The 21,947-nt window shown below is 50.3% G+C and overlaps 1 protein-coding gene across 5 annotated transcripts in view; it reads left to right on the forward strand.

Moving 5' to 3' along the window:
* Nucleotides 1–21,947, forward strand: part of PICK1 (protein interacting with PRKCA 1) — a 422,731-nt gene that overhangs the window by 117,536 nt on the left and 283,248 nt on the right. For all 5 annotated transcript variants that reach the window (XM_069639885.1, XM_069639883.1, XM_069639884.1 and 2 more), the window contains 2 exons: nt 157–210; nt 1,186–1,248. In XM_069639885.1, the coding sequence (XP_069495986.1) occupies nt 157–210; nt 1,186–1,248 (117 nt within the window). The remainder of the gene's footprint in view (nt 1–156; nt 211–1,185; nt 1,249–21,947) is intronic.

Consider the following 21,947-nt stretch of genomic DNA (forward strand, 5'->3'; position numbering starts at 1 on the left):
ATTAATAAGAACTCTTCTTACGAGAACTGCCATGGCAACAGCCCCCTTCTCAAGTCCCTTAATATTTAATATTTCTACTTCTTGTTTGAATCCACGTACATTCATTATGCATTTCAAAGCTTGTTGGAGGATTTTTCTTATGCTGTGTTTTTTCAGATGGTCTAGTGAAACGGTTGGAGGAGCTGGAGCGGACTGCAGAACTATACAAAGGTATGATTACAAGATCTGCCTTTCATTTTCTGATGTGTTTGCTTTGTTCTGGCTTTGTTCCTATGCCACACGGTAAGATAGCTCAGCGGGTTGAGTGCTTGCTGCTGCGATCGGAGCGTGATCTGCAGGTCGCAGGTTCGAATCACGGCAAGGCCAACTCAGCCTTTCATCCTTCCGATGTCGATAAATGAGTACCAGTTTCGGTTGGGTGATATTGTATGTAAATATGTGCTCTGTAAAGTGCTTTGGATTAAGGCGCTATATAAATAACACATCATTATTAATATCATTACATGGCATTTCCTAGCATAGCATTTGATGGCACTTAACGTACATAATTTGTGCACCTCTGTGTTTTGGAATGGGCAGTCCTCTGTTTAGAGGACTGCCCATTCCAAAACACAGAATACAATCTGCGTTGGAAGGCTCAAATTGTGTCCTTACTCTGCTTCTCTGCTATTTACATAATGGGCACATTGTGTTTTCTAGGATGGCACTGCGGCTCACAGTCTGATGGCCTAGCTTTACACGACCTTGAACTGCAGCATGCTGTAGATGTTTGCCCTCTTTAGTCTCTTATTGACACTGCTTCTTCGTTCTTTTTTAATTTACTCTTATTGCTTCTCATTTTCTCCTCTGCTCATTATTTATTGCCGTACTTGTTCTACTGTGTTTCCACTACCTGGTTCCTTTCCTCAGTCTCCGCCCCCTTTTTGTCTTCCTCGCCTCCCTTCACACCCTCTTTCTCTATACATATCTCTTGCACTCTCCCCATCAACCCCTTCCTTTTGTGGAGACCACACTGTACATTTCTCTGCAAGCCCACTTGTCCCATGCACTTCCTGGGTTCTCTCTCCTTCATATCATACATTGTCCTCTCATCACCCATTTCATAACCTTGTCTCTTACCCCGTCCCTGTATCTCCTCATGTTCCCTTCCCAGACTCCCTTAACTTTCCTTCTTTCCCATTTCAGGATTGATGGAACACACCAAGCGTCTTCTTCGGTCTTTCTTTGACCTGTCGCAGACGCACCGAGGTAAGAGACCTTCCCTCCCTAAGCTCTTCCAAAGAATCCACGGGATGAATGGTTGTTCAGGGACACTTTCCACGGGGCAGTGCCATCCCATACAAAAAAGGATTTGGCAAACTGCTCTTAACAGTACTCTCACTTAATACTTCATATACAGGTCATACCTTTTAGGTGCAGGAATGATTGGGATTACATAAATGCTGTATGAAAGCTTTATAATGGAGGGAATATTGTTGAAAATATTTGAGTGTCCCAAAAGATTGGTTCAGGATAATATCCTGTTTCCTGTGTTTGCTTTGTCTTTTGTGAAGGCATTCACACAATACCTCTTCAAATACATTATCTTAACATGTGAAATTAACACAGATGGTGCTTCTGTGGCTACCCAAAGTGTGAACCCAGAATGTGAGGAAATGCTTAACATTTATGTGCACAAACACGTGAAGCAGGAAATGCTTCCCCTCCCACCTTCAAGCCCAGCAAAAACAGTAGGTGATGCCTTTTTCCTGGCACAACCATTCAGTCTGAGACCATATATTTACTACTTATCTAAAGTAGTCTTGCTGGCTGCTCAATACCCAATCATTCAAAGCAAACCCTGGGAGCAATGAAGACGATGCTTGTGAATCTGCTTAGAATCACATGCTGTGCATATTGTTCGACATCTAGTGGTAACCACGGAGTATTGCATCTTTTTTTCAAAGATGGAAAAAAGGGACGTTGACATGGGTGTGACTGTGTAACACTATCCCTAATGTGACGTGTTGTGTACCTAATATCCCTCACGCGTCGCGGTCCCACCGTTTTTTCCCACCTACCTAGTTGGTTGCACATAATATGGAGCTCATAAGAGTTTATATTGCTACTTCACTGGTCTTCAGCGGTTTCGCTTGCCTTTGGCAACTACTCGACGGCTGTTCGACTGGTCCTGTCCACCGACTTTGCATCCTCGGCTGATCAGCGATTCTTTTCCACAATGCCTTGACCTTCCAGAACGGCCTTTACATTCGGGAGAGTGGGGCCCTTTTTCATCGTCTTCTCTTGAGAAAGCCTTTCCTTTATCCCTTCTCTGCTTTTCTCGTGGTCTGGCTGCCGCTTCCCTCTGCTATGGAGAGGACTCCTTTTGAATTTTGCCCATCTTGCAACAGCAAATTCCCTTGGAAGGACACCCATCGCTGATGCAATCGGTGTCTCCCTCGTGACCACGACGAGCGCTTGTGTAAAGCGTGTAAGCTCTTTCAGCCAAAGACCCTGGAAGACAGGCATACGAAATGGTAGACGGCCTACGCCATGCAGGCCGGGAGTCACTCCCCCACCTGCGCCGGAATCCGTTGGCAACCGCGGCTCCTATTCAGAGGCAGTTGCTTGCACTCCCACATGTCTGTGCCCCACCCGACAGGCATGCCGCCTGCAGTTCTATGGGGAAGTCACATTCTGGTGACTGGGCCACCTACGCACCACGTGCTTTGAAGTACACAACCCCCAAACTTTCCTTGGCGGAACTGTTGAAAGTTTCCACACCAGCAGGTCCGTCGAAGTGTTCGACAGAGCCTGCCGAACCTTGCGGCTTAGCGCCCTCTGTGCAACTGTCTCCACGGCATGGTACTAAATCTCCTTCTGTAGCGGCGTTCTCTCTAAAGTCTCAACTTCTGATGCAGTAGCGCCGAAATGCGCGCAAAAATGGGTCTACTTGGCGAAAACACTCCCAAAGCTTCGGGAGTGCCCGCTTTGGACCCCAGGAAGGACCCATCTTCACCTTCACTGTGTGTAATTCTTCTCATGTACCAGATCCTTCAGACTCTGAATGGACAAAGGACAAGTTTGAGGCCTCTATGAACAAAATGGCCGGGTCCATTGATTTCTCAGGCCAATTGGAGGACATTTTGAAGAGGCATAGTGATGTGGACCCGTGTCCCATCCCTCCGAAGTCCCAGAGGCTCCACTACTCCTACTTGGAGGAATCCCATTAGGACACCCAAGTGGATGTCTTTGGGGATGACCCTGATGATCCTAGCCAGGAAGTTTTCCATGTCCAAGACCATGGCAAGGGCGGCCAGGATCCTACCTACCAGGGCCCTGACTGGAACCCTCCGGATGACCAGGGCACGTGGCACACCCAGCTGCCTGTCACTGACCCTGATAACATTTTTCTGGTTGCGTCTCCTGCCTCCCAGTCTAGAGACTTGTCGCCTATAGACCCAATGATGCTCAACAACCTTCCGAAGAAAGCTGGTGACCATTTTAAGATTACCCAACACAAAGCCGTCCCAGATACGGACTCTGTAGAAAATATCAGTCAGCCAAGCCATTTCTTTGCTGAACTCCATCAAGAAGCGCCTGGCCCCGTCATTGCTCACACCATCACTTACACCTGCGCTGAACCCCTGTGTGGAAAACAAATTCCGCCCAGCTTCTCTACCGCTCTACATCAAGGGCCACGCTATCCCGGACTCCCCGTTTGTCACCACTACTCGTAAGAGGGCGGGGTACCGCTGCCCTCGTCCGAATCCCTTCCTGACAGACTGCGAAAAGTTGTACGCCCTTGGCAAGCGTGTTAACACCTCTGCAGTGTTTTCCACCAGGATTGCCAACAACACCACGCTCCTCGAGAGTTATAGTGATGTTCAGTGCAGCCTTATCCAGGACAGCCTTCAGGATATCCCGGAACCTACTCGCACCCGCTTTTTGGCTGTGGTTGCAGAGGGCAGACAAGTCATCCAGAATATCCTCAAAAACACCTTCGACTCTGCTGAGACTGTGGGACGTGTCCTTGCCCACAGAACCCTGCTCAAACGCCACGCCTGGTTGAAGAATTCGGGGTTCAAGCCAGAGACTCTGGCTTCTTCGGTCCACAATCCAGTGGAGGATGCCAATCTTTTCAGAAAAGCGGTTGATCATGCTCTGGAGACTAGGAGTACGAGACCCTAAAATTGTTATGACAGATCTCGGCTAAACCCTTAGTCCAGCGCGGCAACTTCAACGCCTGCCGGTCCCGTCAAGGGCAGTCCTTCTCCCGCCCTCCCCATGCATAATATTGCTCTGGACGGTCCAACTGGGCCTCCGGACAGAGCTCCTCCGGTAATATCCAATCTCAACAGAGGTTTTCGTCCAGGGAAATGCCGGGGTAGAAATCGGGAGGGAGAGGCCGGGGAGCCTCTGGAAGCAAAGTGACTTGACGGTATGGGTCCCCTCCCACACTTCCCCATTTGGGGGACGTCTAACATCATTTGCCCACGCATGGGATGGGATCACATCACATCAGATGATGTGGATACTCAAGACTGTCACCCACGGGTACTGTATCGAGTTCCTCCGGCCACAGCGCTACCATCCACCCAGAAGCAGACGACTGTCACCAGACCATCTGCGCATCCTATTGGACGAGGTCCAGTTCCTGCTGGAAATGGGCGCTATCAAAGTCGTCCCTCGTCTCCAGGTGAACAGGGGCATTTATTTAGTGAACTTCCTTGTATCCAAAAAGGATCTAACCATGCGCCCTGCTTTAGATCTGCATCCTGCAAACAAGTATGTCAAGCCGCAAAAGTTCAGGATGACAACTCTTCAGGAGGTGTAATACCACTGCTACGGCAGGGCGACTGCATGACCAGATTGGACATGAAAGATGCATGGTTTCATATTTAAATGTTTCCAATGCACAGAAAATACCTCGGGTTCATGATAGAGGACACACACTATTGGTTCAAAGTTCTTCCCTTTGGCATTGCCTCAGCCCCGAGGGTGTTTACAAAGGTACTGGCAGTAGCGGCGGCTCACCTGCGCAGGCAGTCCATCCCTGTGTATCCCTACCTCGACGACTCGTACGGAACATGCCTAGCAAATACCCAGGTGACGGTAGATCTCCTATTCAGCGAGGTAGTTTCTGGGGGCCCTGATTCGGACAGAAGACTGGCTCATCTTCCCCTCCGAGAGGATTCAACACATGCTGTTCCAGATCCTTCACTATGTAGCCAGTTGTTAGAAAGGATTTCTGAACTCTGCTCTGGTGAACAGATGTTCAGGAGGCCACCCTTGTTTAGTGAAACAGGGAACACTTCTGCAAAGTTAGCCATTTCAATTCAAGGTAGCTTGGAGAGTAGTGGGGGTGATCTGAGGTCTTGCATGAGCACACATGGCAGGACGACCAGAATTACTCTTAGACAGTAATATATCAAAAATATACAATTTATTAGGCCCAGAACAAACACAATGGAAAGAACACAGTGATATTGTTACTTAAACACACAATAGGTAAAATGTATGTACAGTCACTTTTCGGTCAATGCAGTAAAGTGCAGATTCCGGCCAAAACCTGTGAGGAGGAAAAACCAACTTTAATACAATGGCCAACTCCAGAAATGGATATCCCTAACTTAAGAAGTCCAGCCCTACGACGATTGGACCTTGTGCTTTTTGTGCGTACAAACGCTTGTTGATGCGTAAAGCTCACAAAGGACAGACTACAATGGGAAGGAGAAGTCAGAAGAGGACACTAGGTGTGAGAAATTCGATTCGAAGAGTCAAAGGCAGGCTTGCTACGGAGAACAAAGCTGTCCCCAACTTTCGGACGACTATAGGAAGCAAGAGCCACCCAAGTCAAGACAAGGACCACAAGGGATCCTTTGCGTGTAAAAACAGGATGGATGAACTAGGGGCCATGGTAAGTGGTACGATTAGTCACCGCCCTTAGCTCACTCAGGGTCCAAATTTGGCAGGTTTGATTCTTCAAACCTGCCAGCACTATGAAATCCCCTCCTTGGTTACGCTTTAAAGTACACATGCGCATGCGGGTCCGATTTATATCTGGAGCTGGATCGCTTGCCACAAATACAGGACAAAGGTAGCACTGATGCAGCTGGTCTCGGAACACTTGATGAAAATCAGCAACAGCGACTGCCACTGTCGCACAGTGACAGAGGTGCACCCAAGTCTCTCAGACTGACTCTTGCGGCCCAAAGCAGTAGGGACAATGAGATTTTCCAAGAGGCTTTACAGTGCATGCTAGGGTTTCCCAAAGCTCGAGACGAAACTTTATGTAGCAACGCTCCAGCACGGGTGCCAAGGTACAAGCAGGCCAGTCAAATGGGTGGCCTAGGGACACTTCCGAGAAGGCTCGCTTGCAGGGCACCAAGGAGGCGTTGGTTCATTGGTCCCACCACTCCTAAGCGTTGAAGCACCTTTGCAGGTCTTCAGAGATCGAGCGCAAAGCAGGGCTCTACCGGGACAACCGCTGGCTCAGGGTGTCAAACCTTCTCTGTGCGTTTCCAGACAGTCCTTGGATCTGCTTCGCTTCTCCGGACACTTGGCTCCATGTATAGGTCAATTCAGACATGAGGGTGATCTCCGTGTCTGCATGGCAAGCCCCTCCTCATATCCTGGCCAATGAGATCTGCCCACTCATGCCCGCCAACAGTAGTGCAATCATGGACTACTGCGGCTCTCGCGTACACAGGCACACCAGACATTCTGGCACCAGTAGTGTGGATTGGGACTAGGCAGTCCCAGCCCACTTCCTGGGTAGCCACCCATGTGGCATGCAGTAGCCTGCAAAAAGTACCAGTTTTCGCTGGATCATGCATGCCCAAAATAAGGACTCCTCGGGTCACAAAGAGCAAGGGTAAGGCCAACGGACAAAATGGCCAAAGGAGAAGACAGAAGACATTGTGGCACGGTGATGACGGATACTAGCCCCAGTCATCGCCAAGTGCGGTATGGCTCATTAAAAGGTAATAAAAATACATGAAAAAGTTTCTGCTGCGACCAGTCTACTCCGAGGCGGCAAAAATTCTTAAGGATGTCTAGGGACTGAAAATGCAAGGACCCCAGTGCACGTCACAGTAATGTACATTGCGCACTGAAATACAGTTGCCAAAAGTGGCAAAAAAAATCATAAGACTAGGGGAAACAAAGTTTGCCAGTACTGACTGTTAGAAGGACAAGTCCGTTTCCCCAGAACGATGAGCTAAAGGCCAGTGTAGCACAGCTGATGGCTGTGCTTCACTGGCAGAAAGTCAGGACAGGAGGCTGAAACAAAAGCAAGCAGTTGGGCATGTACACAAATATAGAGGTAAAATAGCAGTCAGTGAAATAGAAATTTTACCTAACATCAGTCACCGGGTAACCATTCGCAAGGCCATGCAGCTGCTGGGGATGATGGAGTCTTCCTAGTTCCTCGTGCTCATCTGCACATGCGCCCCATGCAGGAGTGGCTCTCGAGCCAATGGTGTCAGGCCAGCGGCCAGTGGGGCGATCTAGTGGTTGTCTCGACAGCCCTCGTTCAGTCTCTGCAGTGGTGGTCAAGGGAAAACCTTCTGCAGGGGAAAACCTTCACCACCCCCGTCTGGGTCGGGGGGCAAACCTTCAACAGACAATGCACAGCATGTGGCCCCCATCATTAGCATCCAATCACATCAATCTGTTGGAGCTGCTTGCAGTGTTCAAAGCCCTGAAAGCCTTCCAAGCACAACTTCAGGGGAAGATAGTTCTGGTCCTTGCAGACAGTACCACTTCATGTACTACCTGAACAAACAGGCGGGCACGCACTCTCCAGGGCTATCCAGACTGTCGCAGAACATCTGGAAGTGGTCACTCAAATACGACATGTTCCTCCTATCACAACATGTTCGAGGGGAACTCCATCTTCTGGCAGACCTGCTCAGCAGAGACTCGCCCCCCCCCCCCCCTCCTACCCGTATAGCATGAGTGGCGCTTGCAAGAGATGGGGTTTCCCAGAGATCGACCTGTTTGCAGCTCTGGAGAGTGGCCAAAGCCCAGATTACGCATCAAGGTACCCTCAGAAAGCTCCATAGGTCTCTGGATAACATGGTCCGGAAAATGTGCCTATGCGTTTCCCCCCCGATTCCCCTTCTCAACAGGATAGTGCACAAGATGCACCAGGAACAAGTCACAATGATCCTGGTGGCACCAATGTGGGCCCGGCAGCCTTGGGTCTCCCATCTCGTGGAAGTGTCAATCTCCCCTCCCAGGAAGCTGCCATGCCCGCACAGCATGCTGTCTCAAGGCCATGGAGATAGACTGCATCTGTGCCCCCAAACACTCAACCTAAGGGCTTGGCTCCTGAGGTCATAGTTTGGGCACCTTCAAATCCCTCGGAGATGCATGGACCTGCTCAGGGAACCACGAAAACCCAACACCAGACATTGCTACTCCAAGAAGTGGAAGCATGTTATCTGGTGCATTGACTGCTCCCCTAAAGATATTGTCCTTTATCGAACACACCTATTATACTCAGGACTGGTTTTCAATTCCCTAAAGGTCCACCTGGCCGTGCTTTTTGCGTATACCGCGTCCCAGAGCAAGGTTTCATGGTGGAAAATTCCTGTCATTAAGGCTTTCATGCATGGGGTGCATGGGGTGAAGAGACTTCATCCCCCTATTTCCAACCCAACTCCTGGATCGGACTTGAATGTTGACCTTTCCAGACTGGGGCCTCCCGTTTGATATTATATGGTATTTATGACGCACCTGTACACAAGTGTTTCTAGGCGCAACAAGAGGGGGAAACGGAGGGAGGACAAAACAACGATCTTACTAGGCCTTGTGTCAATCAGATTGCGCAAGTTCAGGGAAGAGGTCGGGAAGAAGTGCCAAGAGGGGTAAGTGGGAGAGGCGCAAGAACTCAAGTGCTGCCACCGGGTGGCTTATAAGTGCAGAGCGAGGGGACTGTAGGGTTGAAGATACAGCCCACGAATGCTGGGGGAGCCAGGAGGCAGTGCGAATGGCAACTGGGCCCAAGTTCAGAGTGTAGCCAGGTGACCAGTGCACAGAGTAGTCGGGACATCAGCAAGGGAGAGGAAGAGAGAAAGTGGAAGTGAAAAGAAAGGTCTTGAGTTGCTTCCGGAATCAGAGGTGGTTCTGCACAAGTTTGAGAGAGGCAGGGAGGCTGTTCCAGAGGGAGGCCCCATCCGAAAAGGGGTATCTGCCCCCAACTCTCCGCTTGGAGAAGCGACTGACCCTCAGGGAGTTGGAGGTGGCTGAGCGGAGAGCTCGAGAAAGGAGATGTTTAGGAAGAGGGAGTTGGAGGTAGTACGGTCCCAGGCCTGAGAAAGCCTTGTGGACGATAGTCTTGAACTTGATTCTTGATGCCACAGGGAGCCAGTGAAGAGATTACAGAGCTGGAGAGATACGATCCGTGGGCTTGAGGCTAAGTACAAGTCTCTTCTGTTCTGGATAATTTGGAGAGGTCGGAGAGTAGAGGCAGAAAGATTTAGAAAGAGGCTGCTGCAGTAATCCAGCATAGAGGGGACCAGAGCTCTGGAGATGGTGAGCTTCTGGGAGAAAGTGAGGAAAGAAGAACACCTTGGATGAGGTCCAGCTGATAGTGTGACTTCTTAGAGATGTCAGAGATGTGAGGAGAGAAGGAGAGGGTGGAGTCTAAGATGACCCCAAGGTTCTTAGCCTCACAGGTAAGAGCAGGAAGAGGGCTCAGAGTGAGGGAGAGGAAAGGATTGAGCTGGTATTCCGTGCTCCTTGATAGTTCTGGATGAACAGGGGAGAACCTGGTTTGACAAGACTTTCATAGATTAAACTTGTCTAGAAACATTGTCTGGGGTGAACAAGGGGAAAGGAAGAGAAAGGTGGAGGAGAGACGGCCACAGTTGGGCCCGGAGTGGAGGAGGAAGAGGTAGAGGGAGAGAGGGTGGACAGGATGTCCTGAGTTTTAATAATGAAATGAGAAGCCAAGGCCGTGCAGAGGACCTGGGAGGGAACGGGAGAGGTTGAGACTGCAGCAGAATTGGCCAGCTACTTGCAGATTTTGAAGAGTTTGGCCGTGTTGTTAGATGCTGCAGGAACGCGACTTGGCTGTGGGTTCTCTACTTGGCGAGGACAGAGACTCTCTATTGCCTTCGGAGCAGGTGGCAGGCCAGTTTGTCAGAGGGTGCACCTGATGCCCTCCACTTCCTCTCTACCACCCTGCACTTGCGTTTAAGGTGGCGAGGTCGGCGTCATACCAAGAGTTGCACTTGGTTTTGGGCTTCAAGCGGATCCTCATGAAAGGGGCAAGGAGATCAAGAGTGTTAGAGATGGAGAGGTGAAGGTTAGGAAGGGCTGTATCAGGGTCTGAGTCAGCCAAAGGTGCAGAAGGAGGGGAGAAAGTAGCGCAGCTGACACACGGTTCATGGGTCGGATGACCGAGAAGGTAGGTGGCAGTGCTGGAGTCTGCTTGGTCTGAGGGGTAGAGAGAGGAGGGAGGAAAGGAGAACGTGATCACTCCAGGAGAGAGGAGTGGTGAGAGGATTAGAGAGGGGGAGGTCTGAGGAGATCAGAACATCCAGGGTATGCCCTGCAGAGTGAATCGGGCCAGAGGGAATAATAGAGAGCGGGACAGGGAGAGAGTCGCAGAGGTTGTGAAAGAGTCCCGAAGAAGGGCAAGTAGCATCCAGGTGGATGTTCAGGTCTCCAAGGGGGGATGTTGAGAGGAAGAGGCGAGGCGGGAGGAGGAGAGGTCGGCCCACTCGGAGAGGATGAGGATGACCTCTAGGTGATGGCCACAGTGCGAGAAAGGCCAGGAGAGATGGAGAACCTGCAGGCCAGGCATTCAAAGGAGTTGTTGACCTGCATAGGAATGTTAGAAGCAGGGATCCACTTTAGGAAGATCAAGGCTACATCACCACCGGGATGGTCGGTTCTGGGTTCGGAAAGGATCTTGTAGCCATCAGGAAGGAGAGTGTCAAAGCTCGTGACCAAGTACTTCTAAATGGAGTTCTTCCAGGAGACGGCAGATGTAAGAGAAGTGTTTGACAGCTGAGTGAGAGTTAGGAGTAGCAAATGGACCCAGTTGCCCCCTTTGATGGACTTCCGTGGAGGGGTACAGGTCAACGGTACACCCTGCGGAAGTGCAGCAGGTGCCCGAGAAGTGGGAGGAGGAGAAGGCAAGATAGCTGGCGAATAGGAGGAGGGTGCCAGAGGAGTGGTGGAGGAAGGAGGCAACAGGGTGGCCAGAGAAGTGGCAGAGCATGGAGGCGGCAGAGGAGCCAGAGAGGGGAAAGAAGAGATAGCAGGAGAGGAAAGGAAGTTGATCAGGCATGGGAAACTTCTATCAAAAAGGAGGAGGTTGGCCTGCGAGCCTTCGACCAAGATGGTGCCATTTAGGTAGACATTAATGATGGTCTTGGAGGGGGCGTGACTAGAGAGCCATGTAACGGGACGTGTTCTTGCTGAGGCTCCTGCTGATCCGGACGACATCTGAAAAAAATGTACATGTAGGCAAATCCTAGAGCCATTATTGCTGGAGAAAGAGTGTGTGAAGCTATATGGTGCAACTGGATACAATAATGCACCTGGTAAACAGTGCAGCTCAAAAGAACTGAACCGAAGAAGTCCGCGCAAGATTGAGTGCGGCTGCATAAAGATGGTGGCTGCCTGAAGACAAAGGAATCGAATCAGCAAGGCAGAATCCAATTCCGGAAGATTGGGTGTCTGTCAACATGGAGATCGCGGTACACACTGTGACTGCGGCTCCCTTGGCATGAACTACGGCAACAACACAGTACATTAATGTGCCGGTGGACAAACAGAAGAAATTAGAGGCGAGCACCCAGTGCTGGGAACAAGACGACAGCTGATTCCAGGAGATTGCTTGCAAACCCCGCGGAACGCTCATCGGCGAGTTCGGGAGGGGGTCCAACTGACGAGCATAACCGTGCAGAGGCGAAGCCAGGCTCGCAAAGGTGAACACAGTAACTGAAGCATTGGATGGACGCGCAGAGGCGCGGCCGGGCCCATGAAGGTGGCTACAGTAACTGTATCCTTGAATTGGTGCGTGCGAGTGGAATAACGTTCCAGACCCCGCGGAGCGAGCAGAACTGCGAAAGAGGAGGAGATACAAAGTGTCTAGGACAACACAGAACGAGCAGGGCTGGGACAGTGGAGGGGGCCCGGCAGGTAGTAGAGAGTGGCTGATTTTACGCCACCAGTGCTACGAGGCACGGAATAGAGGCGCTTCATCATGGAAATAGTGGACATTAAGGGAAGCACTCGCAAAGGATGTTAAAGACTCGAAACTAGAAAGTGGATTGGGCGACAATAAAAAGGCAGAAAAACAATCGGAGAGCTCAGAGCTAAGTTGGTGACCCAAAGGAGGTATTCTAAACATTGATAACAAATGCACGAACATGAAACAACACAATAGGAGACGTTAAAATAATGCCCAGTTTATGCGGATTGAGTATAAAGGGATGCAAACACACAGAGGCTATGATGAAGGTCTGCCTTTGTTGCGAAGAGACCCACTGTTACCGCAATACATAGCCTCCTGAAGTACAGGATACTTAGCATAGGGCAAAGAGGAGCTGGAGCTGCAACCCTAACAGGAATCAATACACATCCCAACACCCCCCAACACAGCCCAACGCCCCATAGATGTGGAAAGGGAATGGAGGACGCCTGTGATGCAGTGTGTGGTGAAGCCCGGCAACAGGGCCACATTAGGACAGGAGGCGGATCTAGGGTGCGAAAGTACAAGAGATACAACTGAATTAATGGACCCAGCGACCGGACTCCAGAAACCGAGGAGACAAGCTGGGGACAATAAACGGGCCTACAAAGTAAGGCTGGGGCGGAAGGTAGCAACGCTGAACTCGCCCGGTAGAAGGTGGATACACCCAGAAGCTATCCCTAGAGGCCATAGCGAGTAGAGAAATGACACCTGGCGGCAGGGATCCGATGACGGAGAAGAACATGGCGTCTAAGGTGAATAAAGCCAAAGGAAAACAAACGACGCTAGAGGACTTCGCTAAATCCTCCTCTACGCCTGAAGGAGCGAAATCAAAGACGCAAGATGTGCAAGTAGAGGGGTTATCGGCACGGAACGACCACCAGATCCTAGATGCCATAGCAGAGCTGAAGGGCGAGTAGGATGGACACGTCCATCATGGACCTGAAAACATCCCTGGAACAAAGAATAGATGCAGTCAGCGTGGACATGAATCTCCTGCGGCAGGATGTCAGGAAGCTGGCGGAACGCACCAGTGAGTTAGAAAAAGAAGTGGAAGCTAACGCGCAGTGTGCGGAAAATTCCAGGGAAGTCGGGGCATTCCAACAACAGGTGCACAATCTGGAAAACAGGGCTGAGGAAGCAAAAGGAGGGGCGCGCAGAAATAATGTATGCATCATAGGACTGCTGGAAGGAATGGAGGGCTCGGACCCAATGACCTATGTAGAGAATATGTTGCTGCAGAAAATAGATGGAGGATCTCGCTCAAGGATTCTCTGTGGGAAGGGTGCACAGGTCCCTGACCAGGCGACCGCAGCCAGGGCCCCTCCCCCCACACCACTCATCGCTAAAATACTGAATTATAAAGATCGGGAGAAGTTACTGGAACACTTCCGTAAAGGAGGGACGATCAGTAAAGGATCCGCGACCATAACGGCCTACCCCGACTCCACCTTTCTGATAGAAAGACGACTGAATTATGTATCTGTTAAGAGGAGACTGCGTGACACATGGTACAAATACATGCTGCTGTACCCAGCAAAGTTGAAAATGATACTTAACAGCAAGGCACATTTCTTCGAGGAAGCAACAGAGTGGTTGGACGCATGGAATTGCCCAGTAGGAGCAGATGACCAAATGGAGAGCAGACCGTATAAGTGAACGTTGGGTTTCTCTGAGATATACTGTGATTCGAATATAAATAGATTAGCTGATTTCTTATAATGACATTTGTTGTGGACTCGAATATAGAAGTTACAAGAGAGGCTTAGAGCGAACCGCGCACAAATGATTCTTTGAAGGGACACAACGTGGTAATTTGGGAATTAACGCGGGAGACACAGATGGAACATGTCTTTAACCCCAGTAAATAACTTGGTTGAGTAGTTAGGTTATTAATAGTGTAGTATCCCCCTGCTGGGTTCTGAGTATCGGTAGAGACTGTAGAAAAGGACTAGATGCAGGGGGGCCTTAGATCCAGGGATGGAGCTGGGCACTTGTTTGGGGAGGTGGTGGGGATTGGGGTTCGGGTAGTTGGCGTAGGTAGAAGAGGGGAATGGAGGAGTGTTGCGAGTAACGGGAAGGGAGGAGCCTGCAATCATAAGCTAGTCCACATTAGAAGAAGCACAGGAGAGGGGTTGGGGGTGGAGGGGTATGGCTGAAATGGGAGACCTGAAGATAGTGACCTGGAACGTAAGGGGGCTGAACAGCTTTATCAAACGAAACAAGGTTATGATGTAGTTGAAGAGACTTGCATTGCTACAAGAAACCCACCTGACGAAGGATAAGTTAGGGATGATGAAGAGGAAATGGAGAAGGACCGCAATAGGTGCGATGCATTCTATGTACGCCGAAGGGGTCATCACCTGGATAGCACCACATGTACCGTTCAAAATGATACAGCAAGAGATCGAGACAGATGGCATGATGGTATTACTGAAAGGTTTGGTGGGGAACAAAGAGGTGAATATTATTAACATTATTAACATATACGCCCCGAACAATGACACTATGACATACTTCAGGAACCTGTATGCTAAAATCAGCCCATATATAGATGGAGAGGTTATAATGGGGGGGGATTTTAACTGCAGAATGGACCCCAGGCTTGACAGGTCAGATAAGAAAGTAACAAAGCCCAACCTGGTGGCGAAGGCCCTAGGAGTGCTTGTGAAAGATTTCCATGTGGTCGATATGTTGGGGAGACACAACACAGGTAGTACTCATTACTCAGCTCCACATAACGTACATACAAGGTTGTAGCCAACACAGTGATTGAAGACATAAGTGTGGAATACAAAGCAGCAGTCCTTTCAGACCACACACCTTTGATTGTTACCTGGCAGATTTCTCCTCCCAGAGCAAAAATCCCGACGTGGAAGCTCGAAGCAGAGGCGCTGAGGGACACAATATTCAGAGAGGATCTGGGGAAGGTTATAAAGGAATACTTCGAACATCACGAGGGGAGTAGGAGGAAGCATTTAAGGCGGTGGTGAGAGGGGAGGCAATCTCAAAATCGAAAGGTTTACATGGTGGCATAGTGTGGGAGCTACAAGACGCAGAAAAGAAGTTAGAAACTAAAATCGAGAAAGAGCGAATTCCCTGAGAGAGGCTGAGGCTATACACCAACTGCAAGAGAAGTGCAGAGTCCACTGGGAAAGATTGAGTAACCTGAATTATAGGAAATAAATAGAGACAGCATGCAGATCGCGATAAACCGGGCAGATTGCTGGCCTTGTTGTGTAAAACTGAGACCCCCAGACAGGCAATCTGGGGAAATACAGAGGGAGGACAGGTTGGTGGCAGACACTCAAGAAGGGGTAAATTAATGCTTCCACAGATATTATCAGAAATTGTATGCAAACAAGGTTGAGGAAGAGGAAATTGACATACTAGAAACACTGGCTGAGGTTGATCTGCCTAAGCTCGGAGAAACAGATGGAGAGAAATTAGAGGCCCCACTCACGGTGGAAGAACTGGAGCGTGTGATCCAGACACTGCCAACCAACAAAGCTCCAGGGGCAGATGGCCTCCCCAGTGAGTTCTATAAAACATATAGGACTGACTTACACCCACCAATGTTAGCCATGCTGATTGAAGCGTTTGATGTGGGTAGGCTGTCGGAGACCCTCAGGGAAGCGATCATTATCCTGCTTCTCAAGCCAGATAAATTGGGCACTGACTGCGGATCTTACAGACCGCTGTCGATGCTCAACCAAGATAGCAAGATTCTTACTACAGTGATGGCAAATAGACTGAAACCAATGATAAATAAACTTATGGGTGTATTTCGGACAATCTTAGAAGGCTTCACCATGTCATAGCCCAGACAGAGGTGAGCTCCCAAGAAGTAGCAATAGTCTTCCTAGATGCGGTAAAGGCCTTCGACTCAGTCAAATGGCCATGGTTGATGGCCGTGCTGAAGGAATATGGGATGGGGCCAGTGTATCTGAAATGGGCTCAACTGCTATATAGCGAGCCAGTAGCATAGTCCGGACATGTTCGATCATTTCGTAACGATGGACTCTGAGTAGAGGCCCCAGACAAGGGTGCCCCTGGTCCCGATCTTGGCACTGGAGCCTCTGGCGATATACCTGAGACGACAATATAACGAAGTGGGAATAAGCGCGAAAGGAGGACAGCATTTCATAGCGTTTTAGGCAGATAACATGTTGCTTTACCTGCGATATCCTGAAGAAAATATATTCTAGAGGTGACGGAACAGTATGCAATACCCTGGCATAACAATCCGTCCTAAAAAATCCACTATATTCTCTCTAGGCATATATGCAGGAATACCGCAACACGAGCTACCAGTGCTTCAGATGGGATGGACCACTGACGCTTTCAGGTACCAGGGAGTGGATATATGCCATAACGTTGTGGATGAACACAAGCAAAACACTGAAGTGGCGGTGGGGAGAATAGAAAATAAACATATTATTCTGGGCCCGGTTGCCTCTCACCATGATGGGCAGAGCCCCAATACTAAAGATGATCATGCTACCCAGGTTACTGTACTATTTTGCGAATGTCCCGCATATGATAACCAAACGATTTTTTACCAAGCTCCAGAGCATATGCAGAGGGTTCATCTGGCACAATTCCAGAAACAGAATAGCATTGTGGAAATTGCAGAACCCGTACGATCAAGGAGGGATTAGGCTGCCTAACTTCAAAGTATATTACCTGGCTGGCCAGCTTCAGTATGTAGCAAAGTGGTTATCCGACGACCTCACACCGGAGTCTAAATTGCTGAGAGCGAAGTGCACACTGTATTTTCTGAATGAATGGGTAAGGCTGGCAAAACCCCCGGAAAGAAGGTCGGCATTACTGTACCTGGGTAGGAAGATCTAGCGCAGAGCCCGCCAGGTAATGGGAAGGCCTCTTCCGTGCTCTCCGCAGGTCCCTTTGTTGGCACTTAGGTGGGTGGATGAGCAACTGAGGAGGACCATTGGAGAACATTGGGAACCAGTGTGTGTAAAAACCGTCTGAGGTGTATGGCAGGATGGGGAGTAGATAGAATTTGATACACTGAGCGAAGGTACGGGTTTACATAATGGGCAATATATCACATACATAAGGTTGATGAATATAGTAAAGAATACGTGGTCTGAGATAGAGCTGACCCAACAACCTGAAGCTGCCAAAGAAACATTTCAGGCGGTATCTGACGGGGGCCATGAGGTCTCACGGATCTACTAAATAATTATGTCCAAAGTTGGGAAGGAGGTGTTTCAGGTGAGGAGGGACTGGGAAGAGGACAGAGGGGGGAACAATAGACGATGGGCTGTGGGTGAGAATGCAAAGATATCATAAGAAGGTATCAAGAAATGTGAGACTACAACAAATAGTTATATGCCACCCATGGGGCATACATGACCCTTAAAGAAGATTGCTAGGTTTGCGAATACTGATATACAGAAATGTCCGAGATGTGGAAAAGTGGATGCAGGGATGGTACACATGTTCTGGGCCTGCCCGGAGATAGCAAGATAATGGGAAGAGATAGCATACCTCCTAGCAGATAAAGGGATAAAACTGGAAGTGGACCCACTATGGGCTTGTATGGTGGGTGGATTTCCAAGACAGCGTAAAGTTAAACATGTGAGTAAACTCACACCCGGGTGTTCATTCTAGCTAAGCGCAGGATAGCGATGAACTGGCAGGCAAGTAAGAGACCGAACGCAGAGGTGTGGTGGCAGGATCTCCTGAAATGGGCAGACCCTGAAACGGTGATGTGGAAAGAAGCTGCGATTGGAGGGGGTGAAGACAAAGCGTATACGCTCACAGCCTGGCAACACTTGATAGCCTCATTGACAGGATATGGACAAGAGGAAACAGAGACCGATAGCTCCCCGGACAGGGAAGGAGAGGTGACACCCACGGGTCGTGAGTGGAAGCTGAGATTGCAAGGATCTAAGGGGAGGGATAGGGAGTTGGGGTGAAATGTTGGGTAATTGTTGTGCACAGTGTTTAGGTGCATTGTATGTTGATGGTTATGGAAATTAATACAAATATGTGAAAAAAGAAAAGATGGTCTTGGAGGGGTGGAAGGGGGCCAGGAGGCCCTCCCACCGGGTGCCACCATCACTGGGACAAGAGGGAAAGGGAGAGAGAATAGAGACCATATGGCCGGTCCATAGGCCTGGAGAGGGAACGACAAAGAGGATGTTGGTAAGGATCTGTCTGGATGGAGGACGCAATGGTGTAGATATCAGCGATGGGGAGGCCAGGATGTCCCTTTTGAGCTTCTTCCTGCCAGACCTGGTGAGAGGGATAGGATAGTCCATAGAAAAGCAGTTAGAGAAGATAGGTGAGACAGAGAGTACCATAGAGGGTGCCGAGAGGAAGAGTGGGGTGTGGAGGAGGCGGGCGGGGCAGGAATGCAGGCAATGGAATGTGAGCCGACAACCGTGGAGCAACAAAAACGACAAGAGCAGTACAATCAACAAAGGAACCGAAGTAAGAATGAACACAGCAGGAATGCAGGCAAAGCAGTATAAGCCAACAACCGTGGGGACACAACGTCAAGACCAATACAGAGTAGATCAGTGGACAGGAGCTAAGAAAGACAGGGGAGGGAAAGGACCGTGGGTAATGCCGGGACCTAAGATGCGAGGGGGCGCAGCAACTAGGAGAAGGAGGGATGCGTGCGCGGCCTACATTGCAAGGGGGCGCACTCGGCCTAAAATGCGAGGGCGCGCACACAGCCTAAGGTGCGTGGGGAAACTCATGGCCTAGATGCGAGGCAGCGCATGAAGCCTAAGTTGCGAGGGAGTCTACGCAGCCTAAGTTGCGAGGGAGTCTACGCAGCCTAAGTTGCGAGGGAGTCTACGCAGCCTAGGTTGTGAGGGAGTCTAAGCAGCCTAAGTTGGGAGGGCACACAGCCTGAGATGCACACATAGGCAGGGGAGAGAACAAGTGCGTGGGGGGCGAGGACCAGTAGTAGGGAATTAACACCTGTGCAAAAAGTGAGACCGCCCATGCACAAGGCTAGCCTTGAGACTCTCACCTATAAAGCTGCCTTTCTAGTAGCCATTTCCTCAATAAGGAGGGTTGGTGGACTGCAGTCAGTTCAAGATCCCTTTGTAACTATTCACAAAGAGAAGGTGGTTTTGCGCACACCCATGTTTTGCTCCTAAATTCATCTCGAAGTTCTATATAAATCAATCAATCGAACTTCCCACTTTCTTCAAAAACCCCACTAACTGGGCAGAAGGAGGCCTCCACACACAGGAAGTTAATGTTAAAGGATATTTGTACCGTGCACTATCACCACCGGAGTGGGACCATGGCGCTCTGGCGGCTCTGAAAAAGGGAAGGGGGCGAGTTAGTGGGAATAAGCTGGAAAAGTGCAAGAGAGCAGTGATGTGCTGTTGGCAGTCTCAGCCTGGTGGGTCCGTTGGCTGGACTTGGGGTGTTTTACGGTTGGTAGTCGTCGTGTACTGTTGTGCTTGTGTAGTTTGTTTTTGTTGTTGCAGTGTAGTGAAGATTGTGCAGATTGTTGTGTTGTAGGCATGTGGTTGTGTTTGGTTAGAGTTTGAGAGGTGTATGCAGAGGGTGACATTATTAGTGGATCGGTTAATTGGCATTGCTGCCCTTGTAATTATGCCTAGGTCTGATGCTGGCTATCACTCTCTATTCCATCTGAGTGTCACACTTGCTAATCTTCTATAGCCTAAATATGAGGCAGGCTAGTGATCACAATTCCATTTAAGTGTGGTACTTAGTAACATTCAGTTTCATTTAAGTGTGGCACATGCTAACATTCTCCAGCATTGGATCTTTCATGGATTCACATGCTGTGAATATTTTCCGTCGTCAGGCAGGGAACCTCGGCCATTTTAACTTGGCGTTTTCTTATGGAAAACTTCGACACTTGAGTGTCCTTTCAACGTCCTTTTTGGGTGCTTTAGACCCCACCAATAGGACATAGGGTATAAATAGCCCGCCCCGCGGCTTCCCTTCAGATTTCAACCGTCTCCAAAATGTTGGGATCACCTTGTGTTCGTTGAGTTTTTTGCATGTGCTTGTACTATGGTGTTTTGCGATGTCTTCTGGTCCGAAGAAGTCTGTTCCGGCCCTGTGCGACTTGTGGGCTGAAGGTGTATGAGGGGGACGGGCATATGGACTGCATCTACTGCCTTTACCCTCATCACTCTGCTGACTCTTGTGAGATTTGTAGAGGTTTCTCGCAAAAGACACTTAAGGACCTCAATCGGCGGTTGGTTTGTTGGCTTACTGATGGCACCTACACCGCTTCCGAGGTGAGGTCGGTGAGGAGCTTGTCCTCTGAGCGGCCTGTTCAGGTGGTGGATCATCGCCGGGTGGCGTCGGCTGAGCCTCCGGCAAAGAAATTTCACCCTGCTCCTAGGTCGCAGGTCGGGAAGAGTGGTGGAGCCTCTTCAAATAAGCACCTGTCGAAGGGGGCTGCTTTGGCCAAACATGGTCAGTCGGACCATTCCGGGAGTCTGGAGGTAGGCCCGAGAAGTCAAACTCCGGAAAAGGGGCGTCTCAGGAAAAGGCCAAGAAAGACTTGTTGTCGAAGTGCTCCTCTTCAGGGGACCATCACAGGTCGTCCTTTAGCTCAAAGTCCTCGAAGCACCGGTCCAGTGTGGCTAAGCAAACTGGTTTGCCTGGGAAATCTGCACCACAGGTGGCAGTTCCGACGACGTCCTCGTCGACGGGAGTTCCGTTGTCGACTGTTCCTCTGCCATCTACAGTACCGTTGTCGACGGTTGTGGCCTTGGCTCCGGCGACAACAGGGTTTGATAAAGGCCGAGGATGGATATAGAAGATTTGGTGCCGACGAGCAGCGCGTGGCAGGCTTCCGCCTTTGACTCGCGTTCGCCGGTCGGCATTCTACATCAAGAGGTGGCTGCTTTTTTGGTGTCCTTGGAGGTGGACGACGACCCGGGAGCTGGTGTGGCGACCATCGGTCTTGGGGCTGCAATGTGTTGGATCTTCGACGTCGGGGGCTGTGGGGACTGGTCCGGCTATTTACCCGCTGGTGAACCTGCAGGCTATGTTGTCACTCCAGGTTCTGTCCACATTGCAATCCTTGTTGGGCCAGCTGGATTCGCGGTTAGCCCCCCCCCCCCCTCCCGCCGGTGGTTCCGGTGGGTCCTGTCATGGACGCAGCTGGTGTTCCTCCGTGGGTGTCGGCTACGGCGGGGTTGCTGGGGCCTCTGCTGGGGAGGGAAGATCGTCCTGGTTCCTACCCAGAGGAGGATGCGCTGCTGGAGTCTGAGTTGGTCAGTGTGCCTCGGGAGTCCATGTCTACTGGCTCTTCGTCGCCGACAAGGGACGTGACATGGGATTCGGACGGGGAGGTGGAACAGCCTCGTAGTCCAGCGCAACCATCCCCTCCCGATGATGTTGGGGCATTCTGCGCCATGATCGCTAAGGCTTGTGTGGAATTTGGTTTGACTCCTGAGGACGAGTGTAAGGAGTGCTTTCTGTTCGACCACATGGGCAAGAGACGGAAAGCGGCATTCTCTGTGCCTATCCTGGACCACGTGTGGCAGGAGGGCCTGCGCACGATGAGACATCCCTTCTTGGATCCGGCTGTCAAAGGGAGGCTGGAGAAGAAGTTTAAGGCCCCGGACTCTACTCCGAAGTGCTTAGTGTTGCAACCCACTCCTGAGTCTGTGGTATCGGCGGCGGCCAGTCGTAAAGCCCGGAGTCAGCACAAGTGTGTTACCCCTCCGGACAGTGATGCCAGGTGACAGGGTTCCTTCTGGAAAAAGGT

This window comes from Ambystoma mexicanum, chromosome 7q, assembly GCF_040938575.1.
Source record: "Ambystoma mexicanum isolate Mex_15411 chromosome 7q, UKY_AmexF1_1, whole genome shotgun sequence".
In the NCBI taxonomy this organism is placed as follows: domain Eukaryota; kingdom Metazoa; phylum Chordata; class Amphibia; order Caudata; family Ambystomatidae; genus Ambystoma; species Ambystoma mexicanum.